The sequence below is a fragment of the Rhyacophila brunnea genome, unplaced genomic scaffold (assembly GCF_057557595.1).
Source record: "Rhyacophila brunnea isolate RB1 unplaced genomic scaffold, BYU_Rbru_1.0 scaffold_3, whole genome shotgun sequence".
NCBI lineage: Eukaryota > Metazoa > Arthropoda > Insecta > Trichoptera > Rhyacophilidae > Rhyacophila > Rhyacophila brunnea.
Window position 1 is genome coordinate 17518077 of NW_028232965.1, and position 17546 is coordinate 17535622.

Here is a 17546-nt window from a genome sequence, read left to right on the forward strand (position 1 = left end):
TCAAATTTATAGAGATTAGAGAATGGTTAATAGATAATTCTTGTTAAAAATACAAATATTTATTTACATTAACTATATAGGTACATAAATGTAATATAAAATATATCGTATTATTGAATTCAGCATGATTAATAGTAATTTTTGCATTAAAATAGTGTTCAAGAACTTTAAATAATAAAAAGCTCCTCTTATTAAAACTCCGAGCTTTAGTAGGAACGGAGGCGTCTCATATAAAGGTCCACTTAGCTTTGCGGCCCTCCAGTGTCTGTATTACTCAGTGCCGTGACTACTCATCCTTCACAAACATGGTGAGGAATCGAAAATCCTGCGATATAATTGACACAATTTTTTTTTAAACTAATTGTGATAAAAAAGAGTTATTTTATAAAATGATTTGGGATTGTTTACAGTGGTATGCGAAATATTGAAGCATCGAATGATAATATAATTAAAAAAAAACAATATAATATAATATACTTATTAGTTTATCCACATTATTTAATGGAGATCAGAACCGGTTTCATATATTTTAATGTGTAACTTCACTAAAAATACAAAAAATACAGTTAATCAATACAGGCAAATACTATGAAATTATATTTGATTTAAATTGTGTACTTTTCCATTTGGATCATTTTTTGCGACCCGTGTTTCGCCGTTGTGCATAGTGCATGAAGATACCGAAAGGTGAAACCATGATTGCAAAAAACTATTCAAATCTAAAAGCACGAAATTTAAATCAACTAGAGTTTAAATTTTATTAAATACCCTCGGTCGATTGTATTAATTCTCCAAATATTATCTTTAGGTGATGATACAAATATTATCTATAAGTAAATATTGATATTTTAAACGACGTTATTTCATAATAATATGTAGCTGTAAGAATATGTATTGCATGAACCTAAGGAATGATTTTAAATAAATTCATGTAGTTAGTTTTGATGTCTTATTTAACGATTTATTTTATATCATTAAGCAAATTATTTTCTGTATAAATAGATGCGTAAATTCTTTAACAATTCATTAACAATATCAAATAATGCGGACGAAACCAGTCCTCATTTAATCCTTTCTATGCCGCAATTAGTTAATTGATAGTAATTAACATAAGAATTGGTGTAATTAGGGCGTCCAAAGACGCGTTGGGCACTTAACCGGTTAAGTGAATATGTACTGTAGCTGTAAAGTGCAGTTCAGTTTAGTTTCAAGAAATATATCAATATTGCTTACATAAGTGGTATACATAACATAGTTTTATACTTGTCGTACGAATAGATAATAATATGAAGTGAGAAAATTTCTATTCATTCAAAATACAAATAAAAGAATAAAACCGTACCACATATTGATATACTTTTGTATTAATAATGGTATTGTACCTAACTCATTACGGCGGTTTTAAAAGGGAAACGAATCAACAAATAAACTGTGTTCTTTAATTGAATTTAAATATTTTTTTAACTTACGGAAATTGAATTTTTATATTCTATATTCAGTTTATAAGTAGATACCTCCCGGCTATGTTTGTTTTTAATAAAACAGTAATCATAAATGTCTATTGATGCATAATGAAGCTCAGAAATTAATTTAAATACGGTCATTACTGTTTTTTGTGGTTGAATAACATTTAACATAAATACTTATGTAATATTTTATAATTTATGTGTTCGGTGAAATAGTATTAGGTATATAACAGCATTTTGAATACTTGTATCAATCCAACCTAATTAAATCAATTCGCATGACTAAATTAAAACAAGGTTTTGATCACCAATGAGAACTAAAATATGTGTTGAATAACATTGACTTATTACTTGTACACAGTATTTTTTCTTTAATGGTATTGACTGTCAATTCTTGGTGGAAAGGCATTGCATATTATTACACACATTATCTGAAAAATAAAAACGCCTTCGTGTACGAACTTTTTCATATAAATCTGGCATCAAATCAATATATTGATTGTGTTTTAAAAAATACCTTTACTTAATTTTCAATAATGGATATTGCTAATAATCGGTGTTAATATTTTTATATCATTGTTATCCTATTCTGCTAATGTGCCTACTTAAATATATCATAATTAATTCTGCCCACACTACAATAAAAATGCATTTTATAAATACACGTCGATGTGTGAAAACTTGTACACTGGAAAATTTAATTTTTTTTAAATGTAATACTGTGTCCGTGTATAAGTCAATGTTGAAAATGTACACGAGTAGGTATGTAGGTGTAATATATTTTGATGATAACAATATCGCCTATGTTATTTATTACAGGACTCCGATGATGAACAGAAGATGGCCATCATGCGCAAGGCTTTCCAGATGTTTGACACCACCAAGTCTGGTTACATTGAAGTGTTGAAGATCTCCACCATCCTGAACACCATGGGACAGCTGTTCGATGACAGCGAGCTGCAGGCGCTCATTGATGAGAACGACCCAGAAAGTAAGCACGATTTTTAATTGTACAATATAATGGTATTTAACCATCAGATAATGGGGTAGTATTTAAAAAAATGTAGGTACCTACTACATATAGTGAAATCCAGTATCGGTCAGACGTGCTGACAAGTTTGGAGGACTCTTTAAGTAAATGTTGCATATTATGTGATAAACTACCATTGATTATAATATCAAATATAGTAAGTTATATTCGCACGATTTTTTATACGCATCGTTTGAAGATTTTTATACTTTTTGAAAAAAACTAAGGCTTTATAAGCTTTAAGGAAAGCGCTTTTGGTGAAAACCTAAGTAGTTAAAGAAATAGTCTGTTCTACAGATTGAGTTTTTTAATACTTACATCAAAAGTAAAAATGAAAAAAATTACTAAGATTAATAAATAATTAAATTTATTTGTCCTTTTAAATTCAAAGTTCAACAATACTAAAATCAATATGGAATCGTTATCAAACAGTATAATTAATATAAACTTCACACATTACTCCGTCTGTTATTCTAGTTCAGTCTTGAATACTTACATCCTAAATAACATAAACCATAAACGGAATCATTTGGTGTCGCTTAAATGCAATAAAAATATGTTAACACTTTAGCGTTAGGTCACAATAATGTAGCTCGTTGGGTAATTAATAGATATATATATATATATATTTTTGGTTTTGAAAACTCATACATATTATATACCTACTAAATTGACTTCACCAACTAATAGAATATGACGAATCATTCCAAATAAAAAAAAATTAAACATGCACAACTTTTTTATATCGCATAACTGATTTTAATATTAATATACAAAAGAATCACATTCATTAAATACAAAGTTTATGTAGTTTCAATAAAGAAGGCTACATTCTTAGATGTTGTTTAATATATTCAGTTTTGAATAAATATATATGTATATAAATTCAAAGATATTTAAAAAGTGTAGCGATCCTGACACGATCTATGAATCAATTTTGGTTAATAATAATGATTCAAATTACAATTATGGTAGCCATATGTCAACGGAATATCGTGGGATTGATGCCAAAAGTTGGTATGTCGGTAATTTAGGTATTTATAGTTAACAACGGAGTATGTATCTATATATAAATATGTATGATAGAAAAAAAATCAAGGTCATCCGATATGTAAAACATGCATGTAAAGTAAAAATAAATTAGCATTATGACTGATTTTAGAGGGCACGTCAACCTTCAAATTGTAATTACTCCATAACGTGATTTTGAGACTTACCTATCAACTTTTGGCAGTAACCTCACGAATATATAATTTATTAGGACTTATCTGCGAAAAGGCCACATGAGTCGGTAGCTTAATTTGTTAAAGCACTCGCTCAGCAAGCGATAGATGTGTCATCGAATCCCACTTTGTCTAAGATTTCATATAGAATTTCTTTAATGGGTATGAGTCTCTGAGGCATTTCCGATGTCAACATTCCAATTGACAAATTATTACGTATTTTCAAAAGAGTTTAATTGAGTTTCACACAATATACGATATTTCTTAATCATTTATGTCAGCATTTAATCTCTGATTATTTTAATTTCGAAAAACACAGTTTCATTATAATTTATAATAGATAAAGCTATTATAATCCTCAACTCATTGACTGGTCTTATTTTTGTGTTAACACGTGCTCTTTAATGTTTATACAAACGATATTAATAAATGTAAAACTATGCCAAGACTTAATAAAACTCCCGAACGATTTTTGCAATGGAATTTCTCATTGATAACTCTTATATTTGCGAATGAATCGCTTGGAAATTTGGCCAGAATGTTAAGTAATGTTTACACTATTTTATAAGATTCACTAATGCTTTGATGAAATAATATTACATCGAATATTGTGTAAACAACAAGCTTAAAATTTAGTTAACCCGAATCATCTGCATTCCTCTGTCGACGGATTTCAGAATCACTTTTTTAATTATTACTGTGTTCTCTCTAAAAGTAAACTGTACCAAATGCAACTCGAGAACATTTATCACAAACATACAATAATTGATTATTATTATGATTGATGTAATTCCGTTAGTAGTCTCAAACGTACAATTATCTGTAATCATTTTTAATACTTCTCATAATTATTATACTATCATTTTATATTAGAGTATTTACATTATTCATATTAACGCAATTTGATAAACATTTCATCTAAGAACTGTTAGTTAAATTCGTTCTAATTAAGTAGGATGCCCGTACCTTAATTGGTAAAGCACATTAGCGCAAACCCTTACAGGTTCAAGTACCGTCGGGTGTCGTACTTTTTCGTGCATACATGTGACATGTATGTTCAATATACATAATGATAAAAAAACCAACTTTATAAATTCCATCGTGTCTATGGGATTAGAACTTGTTTGAACACACCCGTTTCATCCACTCAAATGTACATTGTCAAATGATCCATTTGAGTGTATGTACTTAATAATGTTTTTACTACAAGAACTGCCAAATATAATTATTGATTATTTTTTTAATACTCCATTGTATTCATAGTATGTATTATTGAGCTTAAATATCCAGATATGCAGATATTAAGATACTACCGATACACACTTCAGTCAATTGTCTCGAAAAGTAAATCTGCGAGGTCCATGTTTTATTTACATCTATATCTGGAAACCGACCACGGAGAATATAGTCCATAAACTAATATTTTGTCTTGTATTTTTTTTAGTTATAAAACTTAAAACTTAAAAAAATAACAAATTGAAATAAACAAGTAGATATAATATGTAGTATAGATATATATTATGTTTTAATATCGAAATCTATCACAGAAAGCGGAAAAAGCTGTTACAGAACAAACATGACAATGCCTTTAATGAAAATTTGGATATATTCCAATGATTGATTATATAAATGATACTTTCGAAAACTCATATAATAATCTTCGTATTATTTTTAAAAGCCGTAAAAAATATACCTCAACCGCATATTTCAGAAAAATCGGCAATAAAACGCAAGGCCAACGAGCAGAGCTTTTATAAAAAACATCGCAACGGCTACAAGACTGTGTATTATTATTAGGGTTTGAAAATCTCGCAAACGATGTCAATATCGTCAGTAACCGAAAATATACTCGGCGTTATTTTAGTCAGCTTGGAAGTGGGACGAATATTATTGCGTGGAAAGGAGCGCCGCGACGGCACGCGTCACGCGTCGAGTGGCGTCGATTATATCTATCTCTGGAGACGTCGCAGCGGTGACGGACCATAGTATATCCGGTCATCAATATTATGTATTTACAGTGCAGTCCATCAGGGTTTTTATTTAATCTATAATATTAACTACGTAATATTACAGTATAATATATGTATTTATAGTATAAATTAAATAAACTACAGTTTCATACAAGTATTATTAGGTATATTGATTGATGGTTATTCTCTCAAATACATTTTAAAACACCTGGTAATAGGTACCTATTATAGTTTCGCTTTTGAAATCAGTAGCCTGTTGGTGATTCAGTATATTATTTCCAATATTTTTTTTAAATCCTCTAAACTGAAATGCCTTAATATAATGATTTAACAAAAAAAAATCCTAATTTGACCGAGTCAACAGTTTCGGGAAAATATATTATATCGTCAGATTAATAATACAAAATTATAATTAGAATACCCAAGATAAACCAGATGGACAAACCCATCAAGTAAGTCTCAAGTAAATAAGTATTGTATAATATACTATAATATTATGTTATTTTTTCTGTAAATAGTAAACATAATATAGTATGACTATGTAATGACATCATCATAATTAATATTGTACATACTGCCTGTAAAGATAGCATAATATTTACTTTTTTACTTTAACCCTACGATGAAAATACTAAGAACATTAGTTTATTGAAATATGTACCCATTATATAGACATTACAATATCAAAAACATTATACAATATATATATATATATATATATAAATAAATAAAAACCTACATAAAAATATTATCTACCATATTAATTTACATTTTTAATTAATACCTGATACTTTCAGAATCCTTCAGTATGAAGAAATTTTCATTCTGTCTCTTGAACACCTCGAGTGTACCCAAACAGCGATCGCATTAAATTAATTGATGCTGTAAATTAATTGATAAAAATATTTAATTTCTTTACAGACACCGGAAAGGTCAACTTCGATGGATTCTGCAACATTGCCGCTCACTTCCTTGAAGAAGAAGATGCTGAAGCTATGCAGCAGGAGTTGAAGGAAGCCTTCAGGTAATAACAAATACCATGCACATATTTAGACGTTTTGCAATTTGTTTAAAGAATTGTCACGTCCATTAAACATATAATTGTAGTATACAAGAGAGGAGTATTTTTGTAAGGATCACGTAATCTGTGGCAATGTTATGCAATAATAATTATGTACAAATTATAAAACCATTTTTAAATATCCGTGTTATTGTAAATCATATTTTAAGATACAAAATAATATTCTCTTTTTGGCTCTATGGCTCTTTAATTATTTTTTTATTCAGTTAATAATGTTTGGATACTCTTCCAGGTTGTACGATCGTGAAGGAAACGGTTACATCACCACCTCTACCTTGAAGGAGATCCTTGGAGCCCTTGACGACAAGCTTTCAAGCACAGATTTGGATGGTATCATTGCTGAAATTGATACTGACGGTTCAGGAACTGTGGACTTCGACGGTTAGTTTCAATACACCTACTTTTATATACATAAGTGGCCCAATTATGGTTATAATATCGAAAAAAATAGCAATGTGTTGTTATCAAAAAAATGTACTCCCAAAACCTTTTATTAGTACCATTCAATATAAAATTATATTATGTACTTAGTTACTGATATTTTGATACAATATCAGTATCGGTACAAAATATGAATGCTTTTTAAAGGGAGGACCATAAACAGTCTCGCATTTGAATTTTAATTTGTCATTTGATTACCAATTCTAAGTATCGATTCTTATATTATTCCAGTGAGGCACATCCGTATTAATTCTTTCTTTCAATGTGACAACGTCACCTCTTAGGTCTTTATAGATTTCCATTCAATATTCAATTAAAGTAATTTCTGTGCTTTATATAATTTACTCTTTCTCACGACTTGTTAGTTTCGTTACTATTCAAGTTTTCATATTATATGCATAAATGTAAATGACTAAGGCCGGTTCGGATAAGTAGTTCAGTCGAGTGAAGAGTAATAATTTAGTAACTAAACGCGTATAAACAGACAAATTTAGTCGAGTCAATCCATTTTGTTCTAATTTGTCGGTCGAGTAATGGCTCCCACCACCTCTCACCAAATACCAAACAAGCCACGAAACAAGTTTGAATACATAATCTTTAGTCAAGTTAATTAGTTGTCGTAGAATTTCTTCCTCCAATTCTTCTGATATAGCCATTACAAATGAAATTATTAACTTATATATTTTTGCTTTGTTACGTTGTGCTTTATTCATTTTGACACGTCATTCACTTATGTACTGTATTAGAACACTTTTTTGTTAGGTACTAAATCATTTAGTGGTAACTAAATCATTCGAGACTCGCCTAAACTACTCGACTAATCCGAACCAGCCTTGGTATAATACTTTAGTATATAGCACTTTCCTAGTGATACTAGGAAGATTTATCAACAGAATACGTAAGAAGCAACGTATTACCGTTTATTGATAGTTTACATTTTAAAGTAATTAATTAATCAATACATACCTATCTCAAAACATTATAAAAATAAATAAATATTTTTTTTATATTAAAAAAAATCCATTCGTTAAAAGTTTTTATCTTATCGTTACATATTATTTGTATATTTAAAATATAGTTTAATATGTTAAAAAGATTTTTGAATGGTGCATAGGTTTGATGTACTTTATATTTAATTTAAAAAGAGAACGATTTTCCTAGAAAATAAAAATGTGTTTAATTTGAAATTCTTTTTATTTATGTCAAATCGAAATTCGGTATTACTCGTATTATTAATCTTTATTATTAACATTTATAGATATGTAGCCACTTACGCTACCTACTGATTGTATTTATTGAACGATAAGATTGTAACACATATTATATGTAGATACTTTAATTCTTTAATATTAATAAATTTATTCTCTTTTTTTAACAGAGTTCATGGAGATGATGACTGGAGACTAAACCAACAAGATACCTAATTTATTATTCTAAATCTCTATCATTTCAAATAAGTACTTGCTTTTAAGGAATTAATAATAAATATTCGTTATTAGTTTGTATTTTAGACTTATATTGTATTTGTTAAATTTATGTTTTTTCATTATTTTTTATATAAATGACCACCAAATTTTTTAAACTCCGCATTTTGTCAATCTGTATAAAATAAAAATATTTTTGTTATAACGAAGACTTTTCTTTATCAATAACCACAATCATCGTTAAAAGTCTGGACCAATACAGTTCACTGTTGTATAATGGCCTCTTCAAGCCTATTTATATTCCACTCGGTCCTGTGCATTCCTTTGACACGTATTTTAACTATCTCATCCAGCGCTTGAAATGGAAAATTTTAATTCCTGGAGCGCTCGATAAAATTCCATGTGTTTCATATTAAACGTTAATAATTAGGTAATGTAAATGAATTGAACATTTTCTTAATAATGATTGACGAATTAGAACCCAATTTATACATTTTTAACGAAACGGAGCAAGAGTCTCAAGGAGTTTTACGAACCGAAGATATATTCCGGTCCGCTCCCCTCCACCACAAGTCCTGCTCTCGTCTATCCCGCAGTATGCAAGTCTTCCAGACGTTTTTGGGTATTATTGTATGATTGTATCTTTTTCGAGCCATGTATCCTGTCCATTTCAATTTTCAAAGACATTGTTGTTTTTATTTAATAAAACGCATTTTTTTTATAGTACTTATTCCACTTTAATTATATATTAGGACCGGTTTCGTCCACCTCAGTGGGACATTTTCAACTGAATACATGTTTTTTAAACAATATTTATCAAACAAAATTCAAAGCGATAGAAATAATATAACAATAGGTACATAATAATTATCCGTCCAATAATACCTTCCCAATAACAGACTAATTTAAAACTAATGAGGTTGGACATTAATATTTCATACTACGTCAGGGGCATTAAACAAATTATTTAAAATATTAACAAAGCACAAAATATGAAACAATCTACACTTACAATAACATTAATATCAACAAATAATTATGATTAGTCAAAATTTACAATAAAAAATTTATAAAAAATAAAATAAAACAATATTATCAATTGAAGTGAGATCGAATAAAAAACAAATACAACCAAAATATGAGTCAAAATTAAATAAAAATTAAAATAATAAATAATGTACAATATATAAAGTTATGTTATGACAATCCCAAATATTAAATAGGGTATAATAATGGAGAAGACACAAAATATAATTGATCATTTAACAAATTAGAATTGGGCAAAAATTTATACCTATAATTTTTAGGATTTCCTGTGTATCAAATTTTATAGATTTCTCATTCAAATGCAGGATTTTAAAATTTTTACTGATATTAAAAGAGTGATTATTTAAACTTAAATGATTTCCAAAAGCTGAAGATGCATTACCATTTTTGGCACAGGCTAAATGTTCTTTGATGCTAGTATTAAAAGAACGTCCCGTTTGTCCAACATATCTGGCATCACAAGAGTCACAACTTAATAGATAAATTCCACTTTGGTTAAGTTTATCTAATCTATCTTTAGTATTCACCGGTATTGAATTTAAATTTTGTGTGTTGTAAAATGTTACATTGAAAAGTTTTTTATCTATTTTTCTTGAAATATTCTCAGACACTCTTCCTAGAAAACATAATTTAACCCAGCGTTTTTTAACACTGGCTTCATCTATCACTAAGCCAGAAGTCACATTTAATAAAGCTATTTTTTTAGATCTATTAGCCAGAATGCGATCAATCAAACGTGAGTCATAACCGTTATTAAAAGCGATTTGTTTAATCGTCTTTAACTCCAAAGCAAAACTATTTTCGGACATAGGAACCATTAATAAACGATGTATAAAAGCATGGAAAACTGATAATGTATGTGAGATATGGTGTCTAGAAGAGTTATTAATAATGTTATCACTGAAGGTATCCTTTCTAAAAATGCTAAATGTATGTTTGTTATTTGTAATATTGATTGTTAAATCCAAGAAGTTAATTGTACTGTTCCCTAGTTCCATTGTGAATTGAATTGACTTATTAATACTATTTATGTCTTTTAAAAAAATATCTAATTGTCTTTCCGTGTCTGACCACAAAGCTAAGATATCATCTACATATCTATACCAGTAAATGATATTTCTAAATGACTTTAAATTGCTAATCTTAGATTCGACTATATCCATGAAGAAATCTGCCAAAATAGGAGATAAGGGACTACCCATTGCCAAGCCATCAATTTGTCGATATATGGTTCCATTAAATTTAAAGAAATTCTAATCTATGCAACAATCAATCACAGATTTTATGTCTTTTGTCAACAATGGATTAAGATTCTTCATGTCTATAAAGTTCAAGATTGCTGATTTCAAATCCATTATTGGGACACTAGTGAATAAACTCACAAAATCAAATGACACGAGTTTTGCATTCACAAGTACCACAACATTTTTGATTTTATCAACTAAATCTAAAGAATTCTTTATTGTAAATTTTGGTATAAAATGTAATTTATATTTGAACAAGTTATTACCTAATTTAGCTAATTTGTATGAAGGCGCAGAATTAAAAGAAACGACTGGTCTTAGTGGTAAATTTACTTTATGGATTTTTGGTAAACCATACAATCTAGGACACTGCGGATTCATTTGTTTATATGCTCTTTTCAACCTTTCAGTTGGTAGGCATGCATTACAATCATTTATTAATGTTTTTACTGTTTCTGCACTAACCATAGTGGGATCACGTTTCAAGACAACAAATGATGGGCCCGACAAAAGATCTTCCATTTTTTCCACATAAGTACTCTTATTCACAATCACTGTGGCGTTGCCTTTATCTGCTTTTGAAATCACTAAATTACAAGATTTTATTTTATTTTTAATCGATTTTACAGCACTAATTTCTGAATGATTATAATTATTATTATTAATATTATTTAATTCCTTCTTTAAAACAGTAGAACACAAGTATCGCGTCGCCATGTCCAACTTTAAAGAGATGTCAACATCAATGCCCACATGTTTTCTAAATCTTTATTGGTTACCTGAAGATTAGGACAATATTTAAGACCTTTTTTTCAAAAAGTCGTTTCATCTTCATTAAAATCCACAGTTGTTGTGTTCACCAATCGTTCAGAAAATTTTATTTTTTCCTCAATTATATTAACATTCACCTTTAACGTAGTTTTTACATTCACCAATCGATCAATTTTACTCTTTTGAGCTATAAAGGTTTTATGTACTACATTTTTAATATGTGATCTAATTTTATAATCAAGGGTATCAAATTCGATTGGATGTAATCTGCTAGTCAATAAATTATGAATAAAGAACACATAGACACTCGACGAATCCCTGGTGTTGTACCATTTCTTCATTTCCGATTTGATCCAAGCAAGCTGCGCAAGTTTGAGGACGTTCACGTACTTCGACCAAAATAAAAGAAATTTTCAATGACATCGTATATCTTTGTTTTTTATTGTATGATTACGGCGTATACATACTTGCTGATCATTTCACATGTTAGATACAATGGGAGATCACTTTTGTACACATTATTCAGATTTTCAAAGCACTCCGACTCAGGTTTAATCTTCAAATAGCTTCGTCAAACATACATAAGATATGAGGCTATTGGTTTCAAAGTCGGTTACCAACATAATCCTTCAGTTTGAGATAATCGAGGAATAAAACACCAAGCACATTTTAAAGCTGCGAATAGTTTATTTTTTGCTAACATATAGGTACGTAAATAATTAGAAAAAGCAAATGGTGAAATAAAATTATCTTAAAACCATTGGAATTACTAAAAAAATATGTTTAAAATTGGTAGAAAAATATAAATAATATAACCGACTTTACAATCAAGTTGAATATTTTTTAACTATCAAACGGAGTTGAATTTGGTAGAACCAAAATTAATAAAAATATTAAAAATAAAAAACCGACACACTGCATTGTCTGCCTCAAACCGATTTCAAAATGGCCGTTTTTCGTGATTAAAGAACTAGCGCGCGTAGAACCATCACCGGTGGACTTCTTTTCAACATTACATAAGTGTTGCCAACCGGATAATTCCTCGAAAAATGTATAATAGCATATTATACTATAATAATATTGTATGCCAAATAAGCCAAAATTAGATACTGTAATTTTTACAGCTTTATATTATAATCAACATTATAAAACTACGACAACACTGCTTTCTGTGAAAAATTGAAAACTATTTGACATACAAGTGTAGACAGTTGACGCGGTCGAAAACATCAAAACTACTCGGTGTTGAAACCATAATTAAGAAGTTGAGATAAAAATGTAAGATGAATAATTGGTCAAATGTAGACAAAGCTTTAGATGAGGATTGCTTCGCGACTTCAGTCAAACTATCTATATAAGTCTTCAAGTGTAGCTCAAAATAGTTCAGGTGAGATTATATACCTTTCCGGACTAATGAGAAATTCCGCGAGAAATGGTTTATGAATGTTGAAAACTATCTTTATAGATAATAAACATTGAAAATATTTACAACAGGCAACGCTCCACATAAAAAAATAGTTTTTATCGTAATTATAAGAAGGATCGTTCTTCCCTTAATGCATTTCGGGATGAATTTTCCCTGGTACTATTTCCGTCATCTACTATTAACATTTCTCACGATCTAGGAACACTGCACTAATGGTTGGTAAAAAAATAGGATTAATATCAGAATGGCGAGGGTGGATTTATCGAAATGAGTGGGAACGCACCATTATTACATGCATGACAATTATGTCCAACTCCCTTTGCTTCGCTTGATATCGATTTCACTAAACACGACTTACATATTAATATAAGTGATTCATATATTTTATCATATTAAGATTGTCATGTCATTGATTGAGATGTCATTTAAATATAATATTTTACTTAATAAAATCATTAAAATGCTTTAAGGATTAAAATCATCTATAAAGAAACACTAAGGATTTGGCTGATGCAAAATAAAAGATTTTATGTTTCCTATCGACTGAATTCATGATGGTATTTGTGTTTTCCGGTGTTTTATGTAGTTATTACACTTGATTTTCATAACATTATAGTAACTATCTAGGTAGTACCATCGTACTTTTTGGTCCACTAAATTGATCGGCGTTGACTCAAGGGTTTTCCGTGAATATTGAAAGTTTATTCAGGCCCCTCTGTCTGTACCAATTGGAGGTTATGAGCTATAGTCCTATAATATTGGCAGATTCTATTATGTCACATTGGTGTTTTACTGTGTTTGAAAATTGGGATAGACTAGCTTGTCATGTATGAATATTCACTAATATAAAACCTACTGCTGTACTGACTGGTGTGGCAACACTAAATCTGTGTATGTGTAAATCCAATATTACTTCATAATGAAAACACAATCAATGCATATTGGAATATATTTAGTTCTGAATAACACTCTGATGTGCGTGTTGTAGTTAATAATGTGCTAAATCATACATTTATTGATGAACATGTATATGATAATTTTGAATTTTAATTTGAGATAGTCTCAACAAAAGAAATAAAATAAACATAAATTCACAAGTATGAAAAAAAAGAAATGTTACTTTTGTCCTCGATACATAAATATGTTTAGTAAGAGGAAATTTTATTGATTAAATAGGGTTTCACATATAAATGTAACAATACAATTCGTCATTAAAATAAAATATTATCACATAAATAATGTGAAATTAATTAAATATATAAAAAAGTACGTTCACATATCAATTGTCAAAGCGCGGTCGGTCATAAAAAACATTGTATTAGAAATTAATTGAGATCAAATCGGCATTCGATTAAACAACATTTGTACGAAGGCGTTTCATGGTTTCCTCGCTAAGTTCTAATGGAGACTTTTGTGAATGAGCACCATTATTTTCACCTGCAGGAGAGGCCCCATGCAACCGAATTTCATGAATCTCAGGATGCAATTTCTTGCCACCATGTTCTCGACTTCCACTATTAATTCGATTGCGTCTTTCTTTATGACTTCTACTGCTGCTACTACTGTTGCTGCTACTGCTGCCACTACTGTTGCTATCTCTCATCACGTGCCTTAAAAATCGGCGCCACATCTTGTGTAAGTGCCTTCTTTCGCGTCTGCCATAGCCTTTACGCCTAAATCGTCGTTCGCGACTCTCGCTGCTACTGCTACTACTGCTGCTGCTGCTACTACTGCTGCTACGGCTCACACTGTTTCTGCGACCTTTTTTGGTATGTGTCATGAATCGATGCCACATATCACGGCGACGTCTTCGCTCACGACTGTCAATACCTCTATGCCTGAATCGTCGTTCGCGGCTCTCGCTGCTACTGCTGCTGCTGCTGCTACTACTGTTGCTACGGCTCACATTGTTTCTGTGACTTTTTCTGGCATGTGTAATAAAACGACGCCACATATCACGACGATGTCTTCTCTCACGACTGTCAATACCTCTACGCCTGGTTCGTCGTTCGCGGCTTTCGCTACTGCTGCTGCTGCTGCTACTACTGCTGCTGCGGTCTTTCTTGACATGGTGCATAAATCGACGCCATATATCACGTCGACCTCGCCTTTCTCGGCTTCCGATACCCTTGTATCGACGTCTGCGTTCATGACTTGTGCTGGTCGATCTTCGGCCTCTCCTTCCTCTGTTTTCACGACTAGTGAAACCTCTGCGCTTGTATCTTTGTTCGCGGCTTTCGCTACTGCTGCTGCTGCTGCTGCTGCTGCTACTACTACTGCTGCTACGGCTCACACTGTTTCTGCGACCTTTTCTGGTATGTGTCATGAATCGACGCCACATATCACGGCGACGTCTTCGCTCACGACTGTCAATACCTCTACGCCTGAATCGTCGTTCGCGGCTCTCGCTGCTGCTGCTGCTGCTGCTACTACTGCTGCTACGGCTCACATTGTTTCTGTGACCTTTTCTGGCATGTGTAATAAAACGACGCCACAAATCACGACGATGTCTTCTCTCACGACTGTCAATACCTCTACGCCTGGTTCGTCGTTCGCGGCTTTCGCTACTGCTGCTGCTGCTGCTACTACTGCTGCTGCGGTCTCTCTTGACTTGGTGCATAAATCGACGCCATATATCACGTCGACCTCGCCTTTCTCGGCTTTCGATACTCTTGTACCGACGTCTGCGTTCATGACTTGTGCTGGTCGATCTTCGGCCTCTCTTTCCTCTGTTTTCACGACTAGTGAAACCTCTGCGCTTGTATCTTCGTTCGCGGCTTTCGCTACTGCTGCTGTTGTTGCTGCTGCTGCTGCTGCTGCTACTACTACTGCCGCTACGGCTCACACTGTTTCTGCGACCTTTTCTGGTATGTGTCATGAATCGACGCCACATATCATGGCGACGTCTTTGCTCACGACTGTCAATACCTCTACGCCTGAATCGTCGTTCGCGGCTCTCGCTGCTGCTGCTGATGCTGCTACTACTGCTGCTACGGCTCACATTGTTTCTGTGACCTTTTCTGGCATGTGTAATAAAACGACGCCACAAATCACGACGATGTCTTCTCTCACGACTGTCAATACCTCTACGCCTGGTTCGTCGTTCGCGGCTTTCGCTACTGCTGCTGCTGCTACTACTACTGCTGCTACGGCTTACACTGTTTTTGTGACCTTTTTTGTGATGTGGCATGAAACGGCGCCGGATATCATGACGACGTCTTCGCTCACGACTGTCAATACCTCTACGCCTGAATCGTCGTTCGCGGCTCTCGCTGCTGCTACTGCTGCTGCTACTAATGCTGCTACGGCTCACACTGTTTCTGCGACCTTTTCTGGTATGTGTCATGAATCGACGCCACATATCACGGCGACGTCTTCGCTCACGACTGTCAATACCTCTACGCCTGAATCGTCGTTCGCGGCTCTCGCTGCTGCTACTGCTGCTGCTACTACTGCTGCTACGGCTCACACTGTTTCTGCGACCTTTTCTGGTATGTGTCATGAATCGACGCCACATATCACGGCGACGTCTTCGCTCACGACTGTCAATACCTCTACGCCTGAATCGTCGTTTGCGGCTCTCGCTGCTGCTGCTGCTGCTGCTGTTGCTGCTGCTGCTGCTGCTGCTGCTACTACTGATGCTATGGCTCACATTGTTTCTGTGACCTTTTCTGGCATGTGTAATAAAACGACGCCACATATCACGACGATGTCTTTTCTCACGACTGTCAATACCTCTACGCCTGGTTCGTCGTTCACGGCTTTCGCTACTGCTGCTGCTGCTGCTGCTACTATTGCTGCTGTGGTCTCTCTTGACATGGCGCATAAATCGACGCCATATATCACGTCGACCTCGCCTTTCTCGGCTTCCGATACTCTTGTATCGACGTCTGCGTTCATGACTTGTGCTGGTCGATCTTCGGCCTCTCCTTCCTCTGTTTTCACGACTAGTGAAACCTCTGCGCTTGTATCTTTGTTCGCGGCTTTCGCTACTGCTGCTGCTGCTGCTGCTGCTACTACTGCTGCTGCTACGGCTTACACTGTTTCTGCGACCTTTTTTGTGATGTATCATGAAACGGCGCCGGATATCATGGCGACGTCTTCGCTCACGACTGTCAATACCTCTACGCCTGAATCGTCGTTCGCGGCTCTCGCTGCTGCTACTGCTGCTGCTGCTACTACTACTGCTGCTACGGCTCACACTGTTTCTGCGACCTTTTCTGGTATGTGTCATGAATCGACGCCACATATCACGGCGACGTCTTTGCTCACGACTGTCAATACCTCTACGCCTGAATCGTCGTTCGCGGCTCTCGCTGCTGCTGCTGCTGCTGCTACTACTGCTGCTACGGCTCACATTGTTTCTGTGACCTTTTCTGGCATGTGTAATAAAACGACGCCACAAATCACGACGATGTCTTCT

At 33.0% G+C, this 17546-nt stretch overlaps 1 protein-coding gene across 1 annotated transcript; it reads left to right on the forward strand.

Moving 5' to 3' along the window:
* Positions 1–260: 260 nt before the first annotated feature.
* Positions 261–8840, forward strand: TpnC25D (Troponin C at 25D). The gene is made up of 5 exons (XM_085952756.1): positions 261–308; positions 2286–2457; positions 6611–6713; positions 7003–7151; positions 8590–8840. The coding sequence occupies exons 1-5, from the start codon at positions 306–308 to the stop codon at positions 8616–8618; spliced, it is 456 nt and encodes a 151-aa protein (XP_085808882.1). The 5' UTR covers positions 261–305; the 3' UTR covers positions 8619–8840.
* Positions 8841–17546: the final 8706 nt, after the last annotated feature.